Below are 24,311 nucleotides of genomic sequence, written 5' to 3'. Positions count from 1 at the left end.
TCCATAAAAGGGAGTGCTTTGACTCACTGCACAGAAGTCCTTTCGACTCCAAAGTTGCTGTTTTGTCTTTGTCTTCAGGACCTATCTGGAAGGAACAGGGGTTTGTAGAGGCCAGAGGTTGGAAGCTGGAGTTACAGATGCCTAATACACTTGTTTTGGGCTCAACTATTAATGGCCCCCGAGGCTCTTTTCAATATTTTTTTAATTTTTATTTATTTATGATAGTCACAGAGAGAGAGAGAGAGAGAGAGAGAGAGAGAGAGAGAGGCAGAGACACAGGCAGAGGGAGAAGCAGGCTCCATGCACCGGGAACCCGATGTGGGATTCGATCCTGGCGCGCCCTGGGCCAAAGGCAGGCGCCAAACCGCTGCGCCACCCAGGGATCCCCCCGAGGCTCTTTTCAAATTGTTTCAATAGTGGAACATTTAAAAATCACATCCCATTCAGGGGCCCCTCTGTGGCTCAGTCGGTGAAGTATCTGCCTTTGGCTCAGGTCATGATACCAGGGGCCTGAGATCGAGTCCTGCATCGGACTCCTTGCTGGGTGGGGAGCCTGCTTCTCCCTCTGCTGGCTGCTCCCCCTGCTTGTGCTCTCTCTCTCTGACAAAATCTTAAAAAAAAAAAAAAAGATAAAATCACATCACATTTATGCAAGCAATTTCACATAAAAATCCATTTTCCAGCTCTGCTGGAAAAATTGGAAGATCTGATGGCATCAGAACATGCTAGCCCAGAGGTGGTAGGGGCTGACTTTCTCATTTACCGTGGATCTCTGTGGTTTCTCACCTGTCCTGTTGGTCTCACTGTTGACTGAGTTTCGGAGCAGGGATCTGGAACAGGAATTCACATTTATGGTACAGGCAAGTGATTTTGATGGAGGTATGTCAGGGAGGGACATGAGGGAGCTTCCTAGTGAGGTAGAGCGGAATGCCTGAGAGTGTTTTCAATCCTAGAGATTCTCAAGATTCTCTTCCCACTTCCTTACCTGATGATTGCCAGACATCATGTGGGGAAGAGTGTACAGAGATCATTTACATAATGGCCAGAGAGCTAGCATCCGTTGAATGCTGCCATAGGTCTGGCACTGCCCTAAGCCCTCTGGCGTTACCAGTCCCATTTTACAGATGGAAACTGAGGCATAGAGAGATTAATTAATTTCTCTGAGTCCTGGGTTGATAGGTTGACTGGGCCAGATGCTTTTACTACAGATGAAATCAAGGCTAACAGCTACAGGTGTGCACAACTAAAATCCAGAGTCTGAGTAGGGAGGCAACAGGCCAGGCAGAGCAGAGCCTGGGGGCTGAATGTTAGCTGACTTGAGGGTAATGGCTAGAAAAGCAATCCCAGCAACAACATTTTTACTCCAGTACAGTGTGTTGCTTTTAACACACTGTTAACCTCCTCCAGACAAATTCTTGAACAAACCAAGTGAGAGGCAGCTCTGGGTCTTAGAAACCAACCTCATTTTTTGGTAGAATCACATTTGTGCATTTGTGCCCAGCAGATGGAAATGGGGTCGAAAGCCTATGGCCTGTGGAAGTTTAAAAGGTGGGCGGAACACTCTGGAGACAAAGCCCACCATTCAGAGCCATGACTAATTTTCAGGGATGGCTTATAGATTCAGCATCACTCCTTTGCACTCACAGGCTTCACAAAAAGCACCAGGCGTCCTGATTTCGGGCGCGTTTCCCAAAAGCTCAAAGTTAAGAAATTCATAAAGTGCTAATGTAAATCTAAAGGAAAAAGGCCATTCCTTGTATGGCTGATTTTTCTCTAATGCACTCAGCAAAGCAAGGGAGCCGGCTGTAGCATGTATGACGACAGGAAACCCTCTGGTCTATTACTTCAGCCTGTTTGGTGACTGCCGGGAATTGGAAATGAAGAATAGGTTACAAAGGTGATTTCCAGAGGGAGAAAGAACGGAAGAAGGAGTAGAACAGCCAGAAATGGAAGAGGGGGACACATCAATAGCGAAGTGAATGTGGTGTGACATTACTGGGGAGAAGCCGGGGGCAGGGAGGCATGGTATGGAAATCTCTGGAATCAGCAGCCTTTTGGATGAGAAATGGAGCAAGGGAGAGTGTGCATTTGCATTTTTTTTTTAAGCTGGTGATGATTCACAAAAACAAGGCACCAAACACCTGACTGCAGAAACATTCCAAGTGAAAAAAAAAAAAAGAAACATTCCAAGTGAACATATTTCAAGATTTCAGAGATCACTAGTCATACTTCAATGGGTTTGGGTTGAGAGAAATGTCCATAGGACTCCAGAAAGTCAACCAAATACTACAGCCAATTACTTCCTGCCACTTTAAGAGGAATCACTTGGAAATAGCTGATAAGTGTATGCAGACCTTTGGGATATGGGTTATGAGAATCCCCGATGCCCCCAGATACTTCTGCAGATTTTTCTCTTTGATTAAAACAACAAGATTCCTTTTTAGCCAATAAGTAAGTAAAGTCTGGTTCAAAGGCTCTCAAACTGCCACCTGCTACTTCAAAAGCTCTTTCAATTCCCTGAGCAATTTACTATAGGTCACTGGCACTTCTGGGTGTAGTTCCCACATTTCTAGCCATGCTCTCTCTGCGTGTGAAGGAAACATCTGATGGCGGATTTTCGGTACGGACCTGTCCCCGGAGGTATTTGCCCTTATGGCTATGATGGTGGAGACAGAGAAAGGTCCTACTTGATACAGATACAGATAGATCAGGATCTTCAGGGCATTCATGGGACATCTAGATTTTGGTAGTCACACAGAGAGAGGGAGAGAGAGAGGCAGAGACACAGGCAGAGGGAGAAGCAGGCTCCATGCACCGGGAGCCCGACGTGGGATTCGATCCAGGGTCTCCAGGATCGCGTCCTGGGCCAAAGGCAGGTGCCAAAGCTGCGCCACCCAAGGACCCCCCCTTTTTTTTAAAAATTAAAAAGTTTTTTTAATTTTGTTTTTTCTCTCTCTTTCTTCTTTTGCCCCTCCCACCTGTGCTCTCTCTCTAAAATAAATAAATAAGTCTTAAAAAAAGTAAGTAAATGTTGAGGTGACTGATAGTTCCTATGTTCATGTACAGGAATCTGCTGTCCTATATATAAACTGGGCCCAAGTATAAGTAAGAATGTGCTAAGGCATACTGATTATTAGTGAAAAGCAAATAAAAAGAAACACATTGTGGGGCACCTGGGTGACTCAGTGGTTGAGCATCTGCCTTTGGCTCAGGGAGTGATCCCAGGGTCTTGGGATCAAGTCCCACAAGGGGCTCCCCACAGGGAGCCTGCTTCTCTCCCTGCCTTTATCTGCCTCTCTCTCTGTGTCTCTCATGGATAAAAACATTTTAAAAACATCTTAAAAAACAAACAAACAAATACATGGAGATACCAGCTCACATCTATTAGGATGGCCACTGCTAAAAAAAAAAAAAGTTTACAGTGATGTAGAGAAAGTGGAATCCTTGTGCACATCAAACTGCTATGGGAAACAGCTCCTCAAATAATTAAACAGAATTTCCATATGATCTAACAGTCCCATTTCTGGCTATATCTCCAAAAGAATTGACAGGAAGTTTTCAAAGAGATATTTCTATACCCTCATTCATAACAGCACTAAGTCATCATAGCCAAAAGCAGAAGCAACTCATGAATGGATAAACAGAATGTGGCATGTGCAACAGAATATTATTCATCCATAAAAAAGAAGGAAATCCGGACGTATGCTATAGTATGGATGAACCTTGAGGACATAATGCTGAATGAAAGAAATCAGACACAAAAAGATACATACATACATACATACATACATAGGGACAGAAAGTAGAATGACAGTTGCCGGTGGCTGGGGAGGAAAAATTAAGGATTATTGTCCAATAAGCAGAGAGTTTCTATTTTGCGAGACAAAAAGAGTTCTAGAGGTTGGCTGCACAACAATGAGAGGTTGTGAAAGAAACCAGGTGGCCGGCATGTTATACTGCAGGCCATGAGTGTAATGATCTACCACAACCACCAAAGGGATGGTTTTATATATATATTCAATCTATAGTTTACAAATCAATAAGAGACTAAGGGGAAAAAATGTAGAAAACACAATCCAAGAGAAGATCAGAAATGAGGGAAAAAGAAGCAAAGATAAAAGATGGAAAATAACATCTAAAATACAATACAGGGCAGCCCCGGTGGCTTAGTGGTTTAGCACCACCTTCAGCACAGGGTGTGATCCTGGAGACCCGGGATCGAGTCCCACATCAGGCTCCCAGCATGCAGCCTGTTTCTCTCTCTCTCTCTCTCTCTCTCTGTGTATCTCTAATAAATAAATTAGATTTATTAAAATCTTTTAATATTTTTATTTTATTTAAATAAATAAAATAAAATACAATATAAAACTAAGCCTGTGTCATGAATTAAAATAAAAAGGGGTAAGCTCAACTGTCTTTGTAATATTGTATTAAAAAGATAAATTATGCTAAAACATCTGGATAGTGGAGTTGTAGATGTTTATGGTATGGTTCTCTTTGCTTTTCAAAGAGAGGTTTGAGATATTTCCTAATTAAAAAAATATCTTGGGGGACAGCCCGGGTGGCTCGGTAGTTTGGTGCTGCCTTCCACCCAGGGCCGCCTTTGGCCCAGGGCCTGATCCTGAAGACCCAGCCAGGATCGAGTCCCACATCGGGCTCGGTGCATGGAGCCTGCTTCTCCTTCTGCCTGTGTCTCTGCCTCTCTCTCTCTCTCTGTGTCTCTCATGAATAAATAAATTTTAAAAATCTTTTAAAAAAATATTTTGGGGACGCCTGGGTGGCTCAGCGGTTGAGTCTGCCTTTGGCTCAGGGTGTGATCCCAGGATCTGGGATGAGTCCCACATCGGGCTCCCCACAGGGAGCCTGTTTCTCCCTCTGCCTATGTCTCTGCCTCTTTCTCCTTATGTCTCATGAATAAATAAATAAAATCTTAAAAAAAAAAAAAGACATGGAGAAGTCCTAAATGCATATTGCTAAGTGAAAGAATCCAATCTAAAACAGCAATGCTGTGTGATTCCAACTATAGGATATTCTGGAAAAAAATGCAACTGTGGAGACAACAAGACCAGCGGTTACCAGGGGCATGAGAGGAGGGAGGGACAAGTAGATGGATGTGTTTTAGGCAATGAAATTGTCTGCATGGCACCATAATGGTGGGTACATGTTGCCACCACATTTGTCAAAAACTCATTGAATATAAAAAAAAAAAAAGGGGGGGGGCGGGGAAAAAAAAAAACTCATTGAATGTGTAACACAAAGCAAGCTATACCCCAATTAAGCTGTGGACTTTACATAATAATAATGTGTCAATATTGGCTCATCAGAGGCAACCAATGTACCAAACTAACACAAGATTTTAATATCAGGGCAAAGTGTGGGTGGGAGTGTGCTGAGGTGAATGGGAGCTCTATACTTTACACTCAATTTTTCCATCAACCCAAAACTGCTCTAAAGCCTATCAATTAAATAAAAGTGAGGAGTAAGAATAATAATTCCTAAACTCTCAAAAAATTACAATGAAAAAAATTATGTATACAATGCTTCTGAAAAACCAACAAGGTCAAAGAATAGGTTTGATGTTTCAAATAAGCCAGCTTTCCTTCTGAAGTGGTAGAAGCCTGGTCATCGAAGCCAACTCCAGACATATGTGGAGGGCAATCCGAGCTCCAGAGCTTCCTGTAGGGTCAGCAAAGGACACTGCACCTACATCACAGCTGGACCTCCTTCTGCCCAAGCCTGCCCCTTCACCCCGTTCTAGGTGTTGGTCCCAAGGGCACTGCCTCATAAACATCCTGTACACTCGTCCTTCCCTAGCTACAGTTTTTTTTTTTTCAGATTTTATTTATTCATTCATGAGACACAGAAAGAGGCAGACACAGGCAGAGGGAGAAGCAGGCTCCCTGTGGGGAACCCCGTGCAGGACTCGATCCCAGAACTCCAGGTTCACGCCCTGAGCCAAAGGCAGACACTCAACCACCCAGGGGCCCCAATAATTCCTTAATTTTAAATTGAAGTTATCTAGAGTTAGCATTTAAAAAAACCACACACAAACTGATATTGATTGATCCCCCATATTTTGGCAGAATGTTACTGTTGAATGTCCTCATTAGACAAAAAAGAAAAAAAGCAGGGAAACATATACTTGCATTTGCATTAAATATTTAGCAAGGATGGTTGCCTCCGGAGAGCTGGCTTGGGGTTTGGGCTCAGGGAGTCATACCTGACTCTGCCTTTCTTACACATTTGATTTTTTCAGTGTTTGTATAAATGTTTCCATTATTTGAAGAAGAAGGAGAAGGAGAAGGAGGAGAGGGAGAAGAAGAAGAAGAAGAAGAAGAAGAAGAAGAAGAAGAAGAAGAAGAGGAGGAGGAGGAGGAGGAGGAGGAGGAGGAGGAGGAGGAGGAGGAGAAAGATAAAGAGGAGGAAGAGGAGAAGAAAAAGCAGAAGAAGAAAAAGAAGAAGGAGGAGGAAGGAGGGGGAGAAGAGGAAGAGGAAGAAGCAGAATAAGCAGCAGAAAAAGAAGAAAAAGCAGAAGCAGGAGGAGGAGGAGAAGAAACTGGCGTCGTAAGGAAGAAATACCACGTGAGAAAGGGGCAGCTGTGCATGTGTTGGGCTTTGAAGAAGAGCAGCAAGCTGAGCGAGGGGGGTGCTGACGGAACCCACGCGGAGGGGCGCGCTGGGCTCCCGGGGGGTGTTACCCGTATGGTGCCGAGGCCCCTACCCGCCCCTGTGGAGGGAGGGGTGGGGAGCAGGACGCAGGCCCGGGCAGAGGGAGAGCTCCAGCGGTGACGCAGGCCCGAGGCCTGGACCCCGGGGGGGCTCTGGGGACTGCCCTCCGGAGGGCCTGGGACCAGCAGCCTCCACCCCCGCGCCAGTCCCTGGGTGGGGCCGCCCTGGGAAGAGGCGCCCCGAGTGGGCGGCGTCTCGCGCAGCCCCCCAGCCCTGGGGGGCCCACGGCACAGCGGCAGCTGGGGCAGCGCGGCCTCCGCCCACCCGGCCTGCGAGCCCGCAGCCTCCACCACGGCAGAGGCTGATGACTCCCTCTGTGCTGGGCCCGCCCCAGGCGGGGGGTGGGGTGGGTGACGGTCAGTGTGGACGTCTAGTGGGGAGAAGGTGTAGACACTCCCCTGTTTGCATCTCTGTTCTCAGAGACGTGCTGTCTCTTGGCAAAGCGGGCCTCCTGGAGACACGGGAGAGTTGCAGACGCCTTTGGTGCCACCACAGTAAGTGTGGAGGGGGAATCTCAGGCAGGTGCCGTGACCCCTGTGGCCGGGTTCCCCCACCCCCAGCTCAGCGGCTCAGGCCAGAAAGGCTGAGGACAGGATTGGCCTGGGAGGATTTCCGGGGCCAGGAGAGCCCAGTGGAGGAAGAGGGGCCGAAGGCGCCCGCAGGAGACGACAGTGACGTGGAACTGGGGCTCAGAAGGGTTGTGTCACTTGTGCAAAGTCACACAGCCAGGGAACGGTCGGGAACTAGTGTGGCCCTGCTGTCTGGCATTCAGGGGCCTGGCAGGAAAGACAGGACACGCTCCGACTGGATAATTTAAGGGGAGTATAATAAAAGGACTACACGCGAAGGTGCTGGAGGAGGAGAGAACGCACAGGACCAGCAGGGTGCAGGGCACGGAGGAAGGGCCCGGCCTGGAGAGGTGAGGGGGACAGCCGCGCCGGGACCCGGTGACAGCAGGGCTGTGTGGAGGGGCTGCCCGGGGACGTCCGGAGGGAGGCAGCCAGCCTTCAAAGGCCCGGCCCCTAAACCTCCAGGCTCAGCGCGGGGTGCGTTGTGCAATCAGCGCACAACCTCGACTCCCGGCGACACAGAGCCACCGAACCAGTCTGGGCATCAAACTTCCAGCTGGAGGGTCCGCGCAACCAGCCGCCTCCCCGGGTTCGCAGAGGGCTCTTCCCGCACCCCTGCGCTCCCCTGCGCTGACCCGCCGCTGATCCACGCCCCCAGCGTCGCCCGGGGGTCCCACCGAGGCAGGGCCAGTACGCACCCCCCCCCCCCCGGGGCGCACGGGGAAGCGCTCCTCGCTCCGGTGACGCGCGCCGCCACGCTGACCGGGAATTCGGAAGCCCGCCTCCGCCCGGCCCGCCGCAGCCGCGGGGCTGAGCAGGTGCCCGCCCCCCGCCCCCCCCCCGCACGCAGGGCCCCGCGCACCCTCCGCCCCCGGAGGGGATGGGAGGTGACGCGGCGGAGGGCGACACCGGGGACTCGGGGGGCCAGGAGGCGCCGCGGAAGCTCCAGCGGAGGGGAAAGCCGCCTTCCCCAGGGCTGGGGTGACCCGCGGGCCGCGGCAGCCGGCGGTCCCGCCTCCCGTCCCCGGGCGGCTGTCAGAGCGCCCCCTGGCGGGCGGGCATTGGAGGCGCGGCCGCGACCGGACCGCACACCTCGCGCCCCACCCCGGGGGGCAGGAGGCGGAGGAGGAGCGGTCAGCTTGCAGCTGCGAAGCCCCTGGCTGCGGTGCGGGGGTGGGACGGGGGCCCCTGGGAGGGGAGGAGGGTCGGGGTTCCCGGGACCGCCCCGCAGGGCGCGGCGGTGGGGCACCGACCTGGGAGCCGTGGGTCCCTAGCCGCTGCGGGCGCCTCCCTCCCCGAGGCCAGAAGCGGGAAGCCCCGCGGCGATCTGTTGGCTCCAGTCCCCTCTCTTACAGATGGGGAATTTTAGGGCCAGGGAGTGACCCGGAGCGGTCACTCGGCGGGTCGTTGGAAGCAGAACCCGGGGAAAGAGAACACGGGCTGCCCCCCCCGCCCCGCCCCAGGCGGCCGGGTTAGAACCTTCAGAGGCCCCAGGTGAGCACCCCGTCAGTAATCCCAAACCCGCCAAAGTAAAACACGCTTTACAGGGGCGCTCCAAGGGAACTCGCTCCTTTCCAGATTTTCTAAATGCAAACGTTTAACATTAAAAGATAATTTTTACCAAGAGGTAACTCTCTCTCCAGTTTCGGGTGGCGTGGCTTAGCCGCTGGCTGGGGCGCGGCGGGGGTGGGTGGGGTACGGGGGACCCCGGCACTGCTGGGCCAGGTGTAAGGCCGGGAGCTCAAACTGGGTTCACGGACAGCTTCGCCAGCCGCTCTCTGAGCAGGGGTGAGACTCGGGTTTGGCACCTGCAGAATGGGAGCACGGGAGAGACAGCAGGGCCCGCAGGTAGTCGCAGCCAGGTGTCGGGGTGTCGGGGCGCCTTCTGAGCCCAGGGGACCGACCAACCAAGTGGACGGAAGGGCCCAGCCCTGACTCTGCTCCACAGCCGCCTCGCAGCCGGTCCCGACGGCTGCTCTGGCCGCAGATGACCCGCCGACCCGGGCGGGGGGGGGGGGCGTCCAGAACTCTCCATTGTTCGGGTGCGGACTGAATGCGCACTGGTGGACGCGGGCGGCCGCTTGCTCGGCTCTGGGGTGCGCGGCTCTGCGGGGCTCAGCTCTGCGGAACACTCCGGGCAATTTCCGATGCCCACTCCCTCCCTCCCTTCACCCCCCAGGGAAAAAGAGACCTAAATAGATCCGGCGGCTTGCATTTGTAATCCCCTACTTCTTTTCTTTTACACCCAGGGCTTCTCTAGCCCTCGGGACAGAGATCATTTTTATTGGGAGTCTCAAAATCCTTAAAAACACACATACATAAAACTAGAAGATTCACACCCAACCAGGCCTGATGTTTGCCACAGCGGTACCCACAATTCGCCCGAACACACACATCACAAAACACTACTACCCTCTCCCCCAAATCTCTCAAAAGTCAAGCTCACAGCCCCTCCCCCCCAATAATATGAATTTATTACGAGACACACCCTTTGGAGACACACTTCCCTTCTTCCATTTGCAAAATAAAGGGTTGGGCTAAGACTCAGAAACGCACTCTGGGGGGAGGGGGTCTTCGAAGTTTAAATAAATTAATAATTAACTAACGGAATTTAAAACTTAGGCCGAGTAAGTCATTTCTGAAGAACAAACAACATCCCAGCGACAAAGGTAAAAGAAAAGGTAGAAAGGCATCTCCTCCGCACCTTCCTCCTACGCCCCCGCCCCAGGCGAATATAAAAGGGGCTGGAGAATCCTCTACCTAAATTATCTCCCCCTCAGCAGTTTTGTAGGAAAATGTCTAGGTTGCAAAGAGGTGGCGCAGGGTACAGCCCGGGGCGCGTGGGTCCCACCGTGGCCTCCGGGTCATCTGAACCCTGTCGGGTCCTCGTCGCCCCTCTTTGGCCCATTTCCCAACCGGAGGTGTGTGCTAAGGGCTGGGGCCAGAGGGGAAGTCGCCCCAGAGGAAGGATTGTGGGGCCGCGGGGACACCGGGGGACAGCGGGCAGAGGGACCAGGGTTCAGGGCGCGGCCGCCGCGCACGCCTGCTTCCACCGGGATATGCAGCAGCGTGGGCGGCTGCTGCCGGTGAGTCACCCCGGGGAGGGCGCCCTCAGCCCCCTGGGGGCCGCGCCGGGGTCGGAATCGGAAGGAGCATCCTGTCCCGGAAAGGCGCGGGGCCGGGCGCTGGAGGCCCGCTGGCCGCGCCGGAGCGGGGGTGGCCGGCGCTGACAACTTTCTGAACCACACTCCCGGGTCCAGGATGCCGCAGAGTGAGGGTTTGCAGCTCCGTGGAAGCTTGGGTCCCCGGGGGTCCCCTCTGCAGAGAACCGGGGAGAGCAGCTCACCCCTGCTGCATTGGTGGCTTAAATGCGTGCAGCTCAGCGATCGATGAGCTCCAAATTGACTTTGCCTTAAAAAGAAAGAAAAAAAATCGGTGGGAAAGGAACACCACCTCATAATCTGCGTGACAGCTCAGCAAACCGCACTGTCCCCCGAATGAAGGCGAATGGAATGTTGGCTTTCATGTTGATTCGGGGAAAAACAGCGTCGTAAACCATGACGCGCGCCCCCCCCCCCCAAAAAAAACCTCGTATCGGGACAGAAACTTTCTGCACGTGACTTTCACACCCCCTCTCCGACCACGAAAACTCTCCTCCGGCCTCTATCTCACGGTTAAACCTCTTCCCTCGCCGCCCGACCCCGCCCGACCTTTCCCGGAGGTTTGGGAACGTAGGGAAGATTTTTCTTGAGGACAGTTGACACCAATCTCTCGGCTGCCACCCGCAGCCCCAAAGAGATCAAGTCCTGGCAAAGAATAAGAAGGAAAAACTTTTTTTTAATATAAAGTTTGACAGCCATTTACAAACTTGCCACTTAAACTGCCTAAGCCGGTGCCCTTTCCGAGTCCCCGCGGCGTGGGGCGGTGGGGCCTGGGGGCCGCAAGCATCCGTGGCCTGACTCTCGCTCCTCCCACCCCCTTCCTACTGCACATCACACACACACACACACACACACACACACGTCACGAGCCCGCCAGCCAGACACCTGGATCTGGACTCGAGTCCCGACACGAGCGCAGCGACACGCCAGGGCGGGCTCGCGGGGAGCGAGCGCGTAAAGGTGCGCGGGAGCGGGAGCGCACCGCATCTCGGCTGCGCGGGGTCGGACCTCTCCCCACGCCCTGTCACTCGGGCATCCTCCGACCATCCGCTCCTGTCACCAGCCCCTGGCTCCGCCCCCCGGCTCCGCCCCGCGCCCCGCCCGCAGCCAATAGGCGCCCCCGACCTCTCCCCACCGCCCCGAGCCCTTTCCACACCCCCACGTTCCGGGAGCCGGTTGGCTGCCGCGCGCTCCGCGGAGCGCCCGTAGTCGCGGGGCGCTCGGGGCTCCTGGTAGGCGGAGCGGCCCGTCACTCCGGAAGGCTGGGCCCGCCCCCCCACCTCGGTCTCTCGCTCCCTTCCTGCGCAGTTCTTCGCAGCCTCCGCGGGGAAGTGCCGGCGCCGCTCCCCGGGCTCGGCCGGCAGCACCGCGAGGAGGCGAGCGGCCGTGCGCCCCGTCTGCGGTGAGCAGGGAGCGGGGCAGCGGCGTTGTCCCGCCCGAGCCGGAGCAGCCCCGCGGCCAGCAGCAGTTGCCGCCACCCCGACTTTCGTTCCAGTTGAGGCTCCTCCCGGGCAACATGTCAAAAGCCGCCACCGCTACAGCTGCCGCCGCCACCTGGGGAAGAGCAGCAGCGGCGGCGGCGGCGGCGGCGGCGGCAGCGGCGGCGGCGGCGGCGGCGGGCGCGCGGGGGCAATAAGCCGAGCCGCCCCGGCGTCCTGCGGGCCAGGGAACCCTCTGCGCGCTCACAGCCCCGGCGGGCCCGCGCCATGTGCTGAGCCATGTCCCTCGCCGCGCCCCCGGGCTGCGCATGGGGCAGCGCCTGAGCGGCGGCCGATCCTGCCTCGATGTCCCCGGCCGGCTCTTGCCGCAGCCGCCGCCGTCCCCGCCGCCGGTGAGGAGGAAGCTCGCGCTGCTCTTCGCCATGCTCTGCGTCTGGCTCTACATGTTCCTGTACTCGTGCGCCGGCTCGTGCGCCGCGGCGCCGGGGCTGCTGCTGCTGGGCTCGGGGTCCCGCGCCGCCCACGCCCCGCCGGCCCCGGCTGCGGGGCCCGACGGGACTGCCCCCAGGCTGCCGTTCCCGGCGGCGCCGGCCACCCCGCCGGCCGCGGGCCAGGAGCCGGCCGAGGGCGCCGCGAGCCAGGAGGAGCCGAGTCCCGAGTCGCCGGACTCCCCCAGCTCCATCTCCAGCTTCTTCAGTGGGTCCGGGAGCAAGCAGCTGCCGCAGGCCATTATCATCGGCGTGAAGAAGGGCGGCACGCGGGCGCTGCTCGAGTTCCTGCGCGTGCACCCCGACGTGCGCGCCGTGGGCGCCGAGCCCCACTTCTTCGACCGCAGCTACGACAAGGGCCTCGCCTGGTACCGGTGAGTCTGCGCCCGGGGCCGGGGGCCGGGGGCCGGGGGCCGGGGCGGCGGGGCGGCGGCCGCGATCGGGACCGGCAGAAGAGGGAGGGAGGGAGAGGTGGCGTGTGCTGGGGAGGTGACGGGGGCACAGCCTGCGACCACCGGTAGGGCGGGGAGGGACAGACGGAGGGAGAACCCGCGGCGCCCAGAGTCCGCCCCAGGCTGGTACGCGGGGCTGGTGCGCGGGGCTCCGCGCTCTCCACGGCGCAGAGAAACTTCTCGAGGGGCTCCCGCGGCTCCGTGGCCCACGGTGCTCCTCGAATTGGTCAAAGAAGGGGGCCCCGCGACTGGGATGGCGCCCAGGGGAGCGCGCAGCCCTCTAGTCGTGGCCGTTGCGCAAACCAAGCGATCCAGTGTTGCTTGTGTTTTAATTTTCTTTTCCTCTCGGACCCCGGGACGTGATGCGCCCAGCCCGACGCGGTCTCCACCCTAGAGCAACTTCTGCTCCCCAGATGGGGATGGGGGTGGGGGGGGGGAGACGGTGTCTGCAAACTTTTTTTTGTTACAATCGTGTTCCTTGCTGGAATCCGCGGAGGGTCGGAGCCGCCTGGCTGGCGGGCTGCTTGGGCTCGGGAGGGTGAGCTGGGCGGGTGGCCCTGCGCCTCCGCCTGGCAGACGGGGAGACCCGCGGGCGGCGCGGAGCGTGGAGCGGTGCTGGTCCCTGTCGGGCAAAGGCGCGCACTGCAGCCGGCGGGGAGCGGCGCGCAGCTTGGAAGGCTCCGGGGCGCCTCGGGCTCCGCTCGCTGCCCTCCGCCTCCGGGGCCCGGGTGCCGGGAGAGCGCGGGCACGGACGCGCGTCTCCGCGGGCCCGGTACACGTCGGGGCGCCGCGCGCGTAGGGGGTTTCATTGATGGAGAGAGGCGCGTTGCCCGGAGATCCGGGCTTCCGGAAGCGCGGTTTTCGGGTCGGGGTGTGGGTCGGGTCTCCAAAGGGGCCGCGGCCCTCAGGGTCATCATCGCGGCCTCTGCGCTACGCTCTCCAAAGCTACCGGTCTTTGGAGGGGGCTTCTGGGTTGCTCGAGCTTCTCGGGAGGCGCGGGTGGGCAGGGGGTCCACACTCTGGCCTTCGGGAACTTGGTCGCCAACCAGGGGCCGGGCCGACGGCCCCCACCCGTTCCCTCTGGTCATCAACCCCCAACCCTCCGAAGTGTGACTCCCATCGAGTCCCCGGCAGACGCCCTCCGCGCCCCCGAGGTGTCCAGACTTCGGAAAACAAAAGGGGAGAGTCGAGCCGAACCCCGTTCCCTGCTCCCATCCCCCCCGGTCTCGGCCTCGGGAGAGCGAAAAAGGGGGCTGACCCAGCGGATTAAAATCGCTCTCTTCCCAGCCTCGCCCTCCCCCTCTCTTTTGTCCTTAATGTTTTTATTATCGTCAGGAGTTGCCCAGGTCCCGAGGTGTAGCCAGCCGTGACCGTCACGCTGCCCACCGCTCCGGGGCCGTGGACGCCGCTCGTAAGACCGCGCGCTCTGGAGTCCCCGGTCCGGACGCGCGTCCTGGCTCGCGCGGCTCGCTCGCTGCTGGCGCCGAGCCTCGGTGCTCCCATCGGTGCAGTGGGGGGATCCCGTGGTTACCACCGCGCGGGGCGGGGCGCGCCGGTGCGCTCGGGTGCCCGGCTGGCACGCGGGGGCCTCTCGGGCTGTTAGGCGGTGCCACTGAGCGCATTGTTGTTCCTGAGGCTCCCACTGCGCCTCTCCTCCTCCCGGGATGAGGGTCCTGGGGGGCCGGGATGGCAGGCTGTTGACGAGCGCTCCCTTCCGGGGTGGGTGGGTGGGGGGTAGGCATCCACCTCGGGGCCGGAGGCAGCCCGGGATTTTCTTAGATCAGAAAACTAGGGGCTGGGTTGGGAGGACCTGGCAGGAAAGGAGCCGAACCCGTCAAGTCAGGCGCTTCTAGAAGCACCCGGGGCGGGCAGTGGAAATCCCCACAGGAAGATGCACGCAGGCTCCGAGGCGGCCGCGCTCCACCTGCCACGTTCCTTTTGATGGATTCCAAAGTGCCGAATAAAGCCCCGGGCCGCCCCGGAAAGCCTCGCCGCGCGCCTGCCGCCGGGAGCGCAGCCGGGGAGCCCCGGGCGGGAGCGGGCTGCGCTGCGGGGCGGCGGGGGGGGGGGGGGGTTCGCCGTCTTCCCCTGAGCCAGAGCTGCCGCACCGGGGGCGGGGGGTGCCCCGGGCCCGCGGCGATCACCCCCGGCGGACCCCGCTGGCAGGAGGCGCAAACTGCAGACCGCGCAGCTCGCCCCGCGCGCCGCGATCCCGGGCTGCTCCAGCAGCGCCCGGCGGGACCGCAGGCTTAATGCCTGTTTTCCAGGAAAAACATTTAAAAAATAAATCTATAAAACGCCACCACCATAAGTCTTCTTAAATACCATCTGCTTGCTTAATTTTTTAATTGATTTGGACTATTCTGGATGTCTGGACCAATGTGTGCACTCGATTATTTTTTGAAGGCAGCCGTTTTAACTTTAAACAGACCGCACCCGAGAGGAAACGCCTGTCCCAGAACAGTTTTCTTTAAAAAGCCGGGGCCCGGCCGGAGTTTCCCGGGGCTCAGCCAAGCCTTGCTGCTCGCCCCCGAGGTGTGTGCTCCCCCATTGCAGCTCCCCGCCGCCCGCACGGTCAGGCCGCAGACTGCGGTAGCGCCTAAATAATCATTAACCCGAAAGAGTTGCATTGCAGCTCAGAGACGTGGTTTTAAAACAGGTCCTCGGAAGCCGAAACGAGGAGAGGGGGGGAGACGTTTTGCAGGCATTTAAGCAACTGTGGGTACGGTTGGTTGAATCCGATAGTCAGCCGGGCAGTCTGCAGGAGAGCGAGGGTTTGGCTGTGTCTGAGCAAGTCGCTGATGGGTTTAATCCGCCGATAGGCAGTCCTGCTAGTGGCCTAACCAGTAAACCCAGGGCCTGGGCACTTTTGCATGAAGTCTTCGGATTGGATCGTGCGCGGTTCTTTGCCCTGGGCTTCGTGAGCCACGCTGGGCTGGGCCGGGAGGGGTCGGGGTGGGATGGGGCATCTAGCAGGGTGGCCACAGGGCGCTGACCTTGCCACCCGCCAGAAACCAGGCGCTTTTCAGCTAGCTGCCTTGCCTGCTACAAAATTCAAAAGTGCTGGTAGGTGTGGTTCACCTGACCGGACTGAGTTTGTTTTGGTCTGGGATTAAGACTCTCCAGGTTGGTGGTTGGGTTTTTTTCTTTTTCTTTCTTTCTTTTTTTTTTTTCCAGTTCATTATCCAACTCGCTCTTTTTCTCCCTCTGATAAAGCCTCCCAAATTTAGCAGGTGTTGCAAGGACCCCACAGAGTGGCTCATCACTTTTCGGTGTAAAGTCCTTACCTTCTGCTCCAAGGTTGTGAAGGCGTTTGAGAAATATGGGGCAGTGGTTCAGGAGACCCTCCCATAGGCCAAGAGAGGCCTGAACGTTGACTGAAACCTTGACTTTAAAATGAAATAGGTGCCTTCTTTCATCAGTCTTCTCTTTTTGCTTGGACTTAAGTTTGGTAGACTTTCATGAATTTTAATGGCCTCCGGTTTGGGAATTAAGTTAGCCAATTATTGTGTGATTCTTGTTTTTTATAGAGAAATATGCCTTAGTCATGACGGTGTCGGATCCTTCCCCACCTTGACTCTTCTTTCCATTTTTGGTTGTACAAAATAAGCTGACACCTCAATGCTGTGGCCACATTTAAAAAAACCCACAAGTACAGTGTGTGGGTGGTTTAATAATGTTGATAGCTAACACTTACTGAATGTTTTCCCTATGTGCCAGGCACTGTTTCAAGTTTTACAGGATTAGCAAATTTAATCCTCATTACAATCCTCTGAAGTAGGTACTTTTACAGGCGAAGAAATACAGGCCCAGAGAGGTTAAGCAACTGGCCCGAGGCCTCACAGCTGGAAAAGTGGCAAAGCCAATCCACCAACCCAGGCAGTCCTGCCTCAGAGGTCACCCTGTGCTGTGCTTACCTCCGTTAAGTGACCCAGGCATGTTGTTGGTCCTATATATGATGAGTTCCAAAACTAGCTTTGCTTTGAAAGAGTTTGCATTTTCTCCTGTTCACCCCTGCCATGACCTCAATGTAGATTGCTCACTTTGTCAGTCAATTTAAAAGAGTATCAGCTCCAGGATAGACTAGCTACTCCATCCAGAGCTGGTTTATAAGTAGAGTAAGGATAATCCACTATACAAGTTTCATTTCTCTGCTGCATGGGACAGAGTCAAAGGAGTCATTAAAATTACAAAAATATAAAGGCAGAGAAAACATAGGGAGTGTCCCTACTGAGAGTAGATTTAGTCTTTTCCATGGGCCTTTTTTAAGGCTGGGAGGTATGGGAGGAGATAGGGTTAAGTAAGATGTTCCAGAACTTCTTGGAATGGATTTATTCATTTAAAAAAAAAAATACAGTGCCGCAAATCAACATTGAAAACTTGTACTCATTAACCAGAAGACAATTACAACTACCAATTTTTGAGCAGATTTCTTTAGAATTTGAGTCTAAAACCCAGCAGCCTCAGAACTCTCTCTTGAAACCCAATAGCTGAAAGTAGCAACTTCTCCTGCATTTTCAATTTAACAAATGTCGAGAAAACTAATTTTTCCCCTATTTTCTTCGATTAGTTCTGAAAACCTGGTGGCAAGGACTGCTTCTGTCTTCACTGAGGGAAATTTAAGATCTGATCTGATTGGAGATAATCCTTTTTGAAGTAATTTGCACTTTCTCAGTCCTGGAGTTTAAAACCAAATCTGCAACTCACTTCAAGCTGCTGGGTGAAGATCAAAAAATCTACATTTATATGCAACAATTTGAAATACAAACCATCATGTTACAAAGCTGTCAAGATTTATTAGCAAGACAGTGTAGCATGTGTTGAACTCTGGTTTTAATTAGGCACCTAAATTAGACCATAAAATGGTTGATTAATCTTTTACAAGTTGAGGGGAAAATATAACATAAATTAACCTAATCATAAGTGTTTTCCCAGATGCTCTTGAGTTAATAAAATAGTCAATATCTAATAGCAACCTATTTGTTTTAGATAAATAAAATGCTTAAATGTATGAATTAAATTACATTTTGCTTTCCAAAGTGATATGGCATTAATGGACCGGTCTTTAAAAAATTAGCCTAGGTCTTAAAAATATGCAATAACATAATATATTATAATTAGGAATTAAATGTTTATGACTAAACTAGATTTTACCTTTTTAACGGAGCCCTGAGTATTAAAAACTTGCAATTTAATACAGACTAATACTTATATATTTTCCCTGCTAAAGCTGTACCATTTGAGATTTGTTTTAAGTGATCTGTCGCAGCTGTTTTTCTAGTTTGGTGTTTTGGTTTTGTTCAAAGAAAAACTTTTTGAGATTTAGAAAAATCAGTACGCCACAGTACCTCACTCCAAATACCTATGCTGGTTTACCTTTTTGTTTAAAACATGTAGGTTGCAAGGTTTTCCGATTACAGAAGTTGACCCTTTGAATCACTAAAATTATTTAGAATTAAGAGTGCACCAGGAATTAAAAAAAAAAAAAAAGCCAACAAACACAACCCATCAGGCAGCCAGTGTTATGAATCAGGCAAGTGGCATTTATTTCGAGCTTCAGGACTGAAATACGTGACTAAGATTGCTTGCCCACTGCTTTCTGTGTCAATAGTTTCCCAATACTTTATGTCCTCACTCTATGAACATGGAAATGAAGTTGATGGACAGAAACACAAAATGTCTACTCCAAAGGCAGAGCATAATGAGCATTTCTTTTGCTGTGAATAGAGTTAGTTTCCAAATAGGGCGCTACCTCTCTCATTTAACAGTGGCTGATTTCAGACAGTAAGGGAAATTTCAGTTCTAGGCTGTTGGGATAGTCAGGAATCCCAGCAAAATGAATTCCCCAAGTATGTGGCATATTTTCAAGGGTAATGAATACAATATGCTGCCTACCTCAAATGAAAACATTTACCATGACCGAAAAGAAATGAGATACTGGTATCTCTGAAAGCTACTTGGAAGTAGAGCATGAAGCTTTTTCTAATATTTAAAACATTACCTTGTTAGAAATCTTCTAGTGCTCTCAGACCTCTCCCGAGGTAAAGCTTAACACCAAATAAAACTGATGTTAGTGGATCTTATTTTATTTTTTCCTGAATTTAGACTTGGGGAAAAGTTTAGCATGTGAGGAGCCATCACCAGCTTGGTAACGGGATAATAAAATAATTTTCATTGCAGCCAGGAAGCTGTGTTAAAATACTGCTAATGCTAATAATACCTCTCCCTCATTAACTTTCTTTGCACATAGATAAGAGTTACTGAATTCCTTTATACCTGTATCTTAAATTCTTTACAAATGCATATTTTTGTGACTTGAAACTTATTAAAAATAGCATCAGTTTAACTGGATCATCCAAAAAAATTTACATTGCGTCATGGGCGAAATGTGTAAAGAGCAAAGCTGTGTACTGCACAGGGTTGGTTTGGCTCCCAGAGAGAGCTGCTTTTAAAAATCTTGGTTGTGGGCCTGGCTAGAGGGACTACCAGAGGGGAATTTGTTTTCTATTTGCATTATAAAAGCATGTATGAAAAAAAATTGTGTGTGTGTATATATATATATATATATATATGTACACACACACATGTTGTGACTTGATACATTTGTTCTGGAACAGAAGTTCTTGGGATAAAACACTTCGCTTCTAAATATAGCAGATGTGTTAAAATTAAGAGCCTGCTTTGAACAAAATCAAGTTGGTGGTTATTTCAGCCCAGGCTAGACCATTTCTCGCCAAAGGGGATCAGTACTTTTAAAGCACTTTTGACTAGAGTGTGAATGATTCTATGTGCGTTCAAGCAAGCAACTGGGGTGGGGGTGGGGGGTTCAGAATCTCAGCGCCCCCCTCGCCCCCAGTCTCTGTCCCACGCGTCTGGACGTGGTCACACTTGCTCAGGAGCCCACACAATGCTGAAAGATTGTTCTGGCCCGTGTGAAGTTTGGGGCAGCAAATGGGAGATTGGCAAAAAAAATGGGAAGGCAAGTGAGCGGCAGCAGGCTTGTCACGCAGTCCCGACTGCACGGCCGAGGGGCCGGAGGAAGGGTGTGGTGACAAGCGTCCAGCAGGGCCCCGCACAGCCCCCCCCGCCCGCCCCCCGCGCGGCCACGTGTCCGTCCCTCTCGGGGAGCCCGGGAGCGCCCGCCCGACCCGGCGCCCGGGGAGGTGGCCGAGCGCGCTGCCAGCGGCACAGAAAATGGCTCCGCGGCTGGAGCAGGCGGCACGCTGGTCCCTGTGTCGCGTGGGATCCCGGCATCTGGGCCAGGACCGCGGAGCCCCGGAGACAGATGGCGGGGCGGGGGCGGGGCCGGCGGCCGGGCGGGGGCTCCCCTCCGCCCCAGGGCCGCCCGCTGCAGCCACGTGACCCGGCCGCCGCCGCCGCCGCGCTCCGGCCTCACCTGTTGGGTCGGCCCGCGCTCGCGGAGGGGGGGCGGTGCCGGCGGGTCCCGGCCCGCGCTGATTGGCCCGGGCGGCTTCCAGGAGGCCAATGGCGTCCAGCCTCCGCGCGGCCCCGCCCGGGGGAGGGGGCGGAGTCAGGGGCGGGGGGCGGAGTCAGGGGCGGGGCAGGCTTCCCCCGCGGCCGCGCCATCCTCCCGGGGAGCGGGGCGCAGCGCACCGGCGGGTGCGTTTTGCAGCCTTCCTTTCTTTCCCTGCGCAGTTTCTCTTTTTGGACGAGGGGAGGTGTGTCTCCTGGAAATGTTTGCTCCGTCGGGTAGAGGTGGGGGGAGGAGGGGTGGGGTGCAGAGAGCCGGCCTCGCCCCCCCTGAATCCCCGGGTGCTGGCGCGCGGGGCCGGAACGAATGAGGGAGCTCTGAGTCGGGCGAGAAACCGTGTTTGAAGGGCACTGGCGGGGAGAGGGGAGGTGAGCGCGAGATGCCTCGCGAGGAGGCGCCTCAGTGGTGTCCGTTTCACCCAGCACGTGTTTGCGTTCCCCCGTAATCCTGGCCTCACCCACTCCGGTGGGTGTCTGGAGCGGGAGCCAGCAGATTGGGGGGGGGCGCCCCGAAGTAGCTTTAGTTCCGCGAATGGGGTCCGTGAAGTGACAGGATGAAGACAAAGTGGCAGAGACCCGGGGTGGGGAGGACTGGAGGCCCCAGGGCGCCCTCCTTCCCGCACCCCCCCACCTCGTGCCCTCAAGCCAGCAGCTACCCCCTACCGCCCCCCCACCCCGGGACAGCCTGGGAACCCGGAGCGCCGCCCTGCTCCCCCAGCCTGCAGGTGGGCACTCAGCAGCTGACCCTTCTCTGGTGCAGCAGTGCACGGGGGTCCGTTGTTGGGTTGGGATAACACACCTTTTTGGGGGACTGGATGTTTTGCAGAGGTGCTGGAGATGACCTATATTAAAAGGGCAGGAAGGGGGATCCCTGGGTGGCTCAGCGGTTTAGGGGCCACCTTTGGCCCGGGGCGTGATCCTGGAGTCCTGGGATCGAGTCCCGCATCGGGCTCCCTGCATGGAGCCTGCTGCTGCCTCTGCCTGTGTCTGCCCCTCTCTCTCTCTCTCTCTCTCTCTCTCTCCTCTGTGTCTCTCATGAATAAATGAATAAAATCTTAAAAGAAAAAAAAGGGCAGGAGGCTCACAGAGGCCAGTGCTCTCTTTGCTGCAGGAGAGATGAAGAAATGCAGGATTTGGGCCTTAGGTTCATTAAAGTAGACTCCCCCCGGGGTGGGGGAGGGGGAGAGATACCCTAAAAGAATTCGAGAGCAGTATTTCACCCCCTGATCACTCCCAGTGCCTTCCCCCACCCCCCATCTGCAGCTGAAAGGCCTCTCCCTGCGAGCTTCAAGGGCTGGAAAGGAGTCCTGGTACAGGTCCAGCCCATTCCTCTTGATGGACTGTTCCTGGGGGTCCCTGGTGCCCTCTAGGCTGATTGTTCTAGAAGCCTGAAGACACTGAGCATATGCTAGTGCTGCCAGTGGACACAGATAGACAAAGAAGTAAACATCCTGTTCCCAACCCTGAGCTGTTACCGAGGCCCCAAGTGGGTGCGTGGGTGGGTGTGGGGGAGGGGCGGGCACGGGGAGCTGGTGGTGACTTTGTTACTGATTTGAAACATGACCGTTTTAAGTCTTTCTCTGCGGTCGGTGAATAGAGACCTTCTTGCAAATCACGCCGACCTATTTTTTTTTCACTCCCCTAACAAGGATTCCTCCAGCACTTTTTTTTATATAAGATTTTATTTATTTATTCATGAGAGACCCAGAGAGAGAGAAGAGAGAGAGGCAGAGACACAGGCAGAGGGAGAAGCAGGCTCCCTGCAAGGAGCCTGATGTGGGACTCTATCCTGGAACTCCAAGATCACGCCCTGAGCGAAAGGCAGTTGCTCAACCACTGAACCACCCTGGCGTCCCACTGGAGCACTTATTTTTTTTTTTTAATTTTTAATTTTATTTATTTATTTATGATAGTCACAGCGAGAGAGAGAGAGAGAGAGAGAGAGAGAGAGAGAGAGGCAGAGACACAGGCAGAGGGAGAAGCAGGCTCCATGCACCGGGAGCCCGACGTGGGATTCGATCCCGGGTCTCCAGGATCGCGCCCTGGGCCAAAGGCAGGCGCCAAACCGCTGCGCCACCCAGGGATCCCTGGAGCACTTATTTTTAAAAAGTATCTAGACTCTGTCTTTCAAAGCAGTTCTGGGATCACAGCAAAATGGAGCAAAAAGGCCGTTCCACCTGCGTGCGTGCCCTGTCTTCACACAGGCCCAGCATCCCCCAGGGTCACCATGCAGCACCAGGGTGGCCTGTTTTGCCAGTGATGAACCTGCATGACACAGCTTTATCATCCAGAGTCTGTAGCCTGCATTACAGAGGTTTTACAACCGTGCTCTTGATGTCACACGTGGTGTGTTTGACAAATCTGCATCCATCATTATTGTATCCTGCAGAGGAATACCGGTGCCCTAAAAATGCCCGGTTTGAGCACTGGCTTTTGTCAGGTGCAACACCAGGCAACGTGGAAGTACTCAGGAAGTGCAAGGGACACGGACTTGTCCTTGAGAGGCCTGTTTTAGTCCGTTATCTAAAAAAAAAAAAAAAAAAAAAAAAAAAAATTGCACAGGCTCAGAGATGTCACAAAGCAATTAAAGCACTGATTAAAAAAAAAAAAATTCAGGTCCTGCCGAATCACTGATAACTCTAAAAATGGTTTTAAGGAGGACAGGAAGCCTGTGACAAAATAGTGCAGATCCAGAAACGTGATTTTGTTTGTAGTTTACCTTCCAGGAGCTTTCAGAAGGGAGCTAAGGAGATACAGGAAGGAGAGGGGGGAATGCCAGTTATATGTGATGCAAGAGGGGAAAGAAAAAAAAAATAGCTCAGCCTTAGTGAGTGAGAGCCTGCTGTGTGCAGGGAGTGATGCTTCCTGTGTGATTTCCCCGCACGTTGTGGAGGAGGAAGGGAAAGCTCTCAGAGATTGCCTAAGGTCATACAGCTGGATCTGTAGGTGGCTCAGCCTCTTGAACCCAAAGCCTCCCGAGGGCCCTGCAAACGCCACATCTTGGAGCTCCTATGCAGGCCTGAAATTCGACCTGGTGTTCCTTCTGGACCAGTGCAGGCCCTCTCTTTCATGGTTCCTCTGCCCCAAGACAGACTTCTCCATGTTAAAGTAGCCCCAGGGTTATATCCTCTCTCTCTCTCTCTCTCTCTCTCTCTCTTTTACTTCTGCTGCCCACGCCCACTGCTCAGCCTCCTCTTCTGTTTGAAGGACATCTGTGTTGATGGCTGTCTGTGTGCCCACCATGTCATGCATGCACCCACCATCACTTTGCCACCACCACCCCGGTAGCCCAGACTCAGACCTGAGGTCTGCATATTCGATGCAGCTTTTCCAACCACAGCCTCCTTCCGTTTCTTCATCCACCAACCTCTTCTATCTCACCTGTTCTTTGAAGCCACCCCCATTCGGTTCTCAGGATCCCCCTGAAAACCTCTCTGTCCCTGTGGACTGTTGCTCCCCTTTTGCCCTCTCTGCCCCCGGCTGGTGGAGACAACCTGCTTGGTCTGTCCCCAGCACCTGGGCAGGAGAAGCGGTCACCCTAGAGCAGACCCGGCCCATGCCCGGTCGATGCCCTTGTCCAAGAACTTGGCTCTTAACTCTGCAGCTGGCTCGCTGCTTGGATCGCTTACACTTACCCATGCCAAGCCCCACTGTGTGCATGGAAACTTCTGGATGGGGTCTTCTCTTGTCAACCCCCTGGGCAGAAACTCCAGAAAAATCGTGGCATCTGGAGAAATAGCACTCGCTTAAATGGTTCTTCTCAACATGGGCTTATTTTCTACTTTTCTGAGACCTCCCTCCAGTGCTTCGAAGAAGTGACGTGTTCTTTCTTTTCTGTGTTCTTTGAAGAAAATCACAGACACTGTATCATTTTATCTGTAAATCTGCCTTTTTTTTTTTTTTTTTTAGTAGTCAGATTCTTATTTTACGTATCTGTAAGAAAGTGTACAAAGCGGAAGCCTGCAGCCTGATGAGTGCTCAA

At 54.2% G+C, this 24,311-nt stretch overlaps 2 protein-coding genes across 2 annotated transcripts in view; one reads left to right on the top strand and one right to left on the bottom strand.

Annotated features, from left to right (window-relative positions):
- Positions 1 to 7,765: 7,765 nt before the first annotated feature.
- Positions 7,766 to 12,179, bottom strand: LOC129496898 (collagen alpha-1(I) chain-like). Its single transcript, XM_055305256.1, has 5 exons — positions 12,146 to 12,179; positions 11,321 to 11,960; positions 10,173 to 10,709; positions 8,920 to 9,464; positions 7,766 to 8,646 (listed from the first exon to the last, which is right to left on the bottom strand). The coding sequence occupies exons 1-5, from the start codon at positions 12,177 to 12,179 to the stop codon at positions 7,766 to 7,768; spliced, it is 2,637 nt and encodes an 878-aa protein (XP_055161231.1).
- Positions 12,180 to 12,198: 19 nt separating this feature from the next.
- HS3ST3B1 (heparan sulfate-glucosamine 3-sulfotransferase 3B1) overlaps positions 12,199 to 24,311 on the top strand; it is a 42,683-nt gene continuing 30,570 nt past the window's right edge. Inside the window, exon 1 of the mRNA XM_055307038.1 lies at positions 12,199 to 12,760. Coding sequence (XP_055163013.1) covers positions 12,207 to 12,760 — 554 coding nt within the window. The 5' untranslated portion in view covers positions 12,199 to 12,206. The remainder of the gene's footprint in view (positions 12,761 to 24,311) is intronic.

The sequence above is a fragment of the Nyctereutes procyonoides genome, unplaced genomic scaffold (assembly GCF_905146905.1).
Source record: "Nyctereutes procyonoides isolate TBG_1078 unplaced genomic scaffold, NYPRO_anot_genome, whole genome shotgun sequence".
NCBI lineage: Eukaryota > Metazoa > Chordata > Mammalia > Carnivora > Canidae > Nyctereutes > Nyctereutes procyonoides.
This window is presented reverse-complemented; position numbering and strand designations above follow the sequence as displayed.

Excerpts from the sequence above, each read along its gene's own strand:
- LOC129496898 (XM_055305256.1), bottom strand. The coding sequence starts at position 12,179 with ATGGCTCAGCACATGGCGCGGGCCCGCCGGGGCT. Across the intron at positions 10,710-11,320 it reads CTGGCTGGCGGGCTCGTGAC|GCAAAGTCAATTTGGAGCTC; the intron begins GTGTGTGTGTGT and ends TTTCTTTTTAAG. Across the intron at positions 9,465-10,172 it reads GGCGACGAGGACCCGACAGG|GGAGGGAGGGAGTGGGCATC; the intron begins GTTCAGATGACC and ends TGGGGGGTGAAG.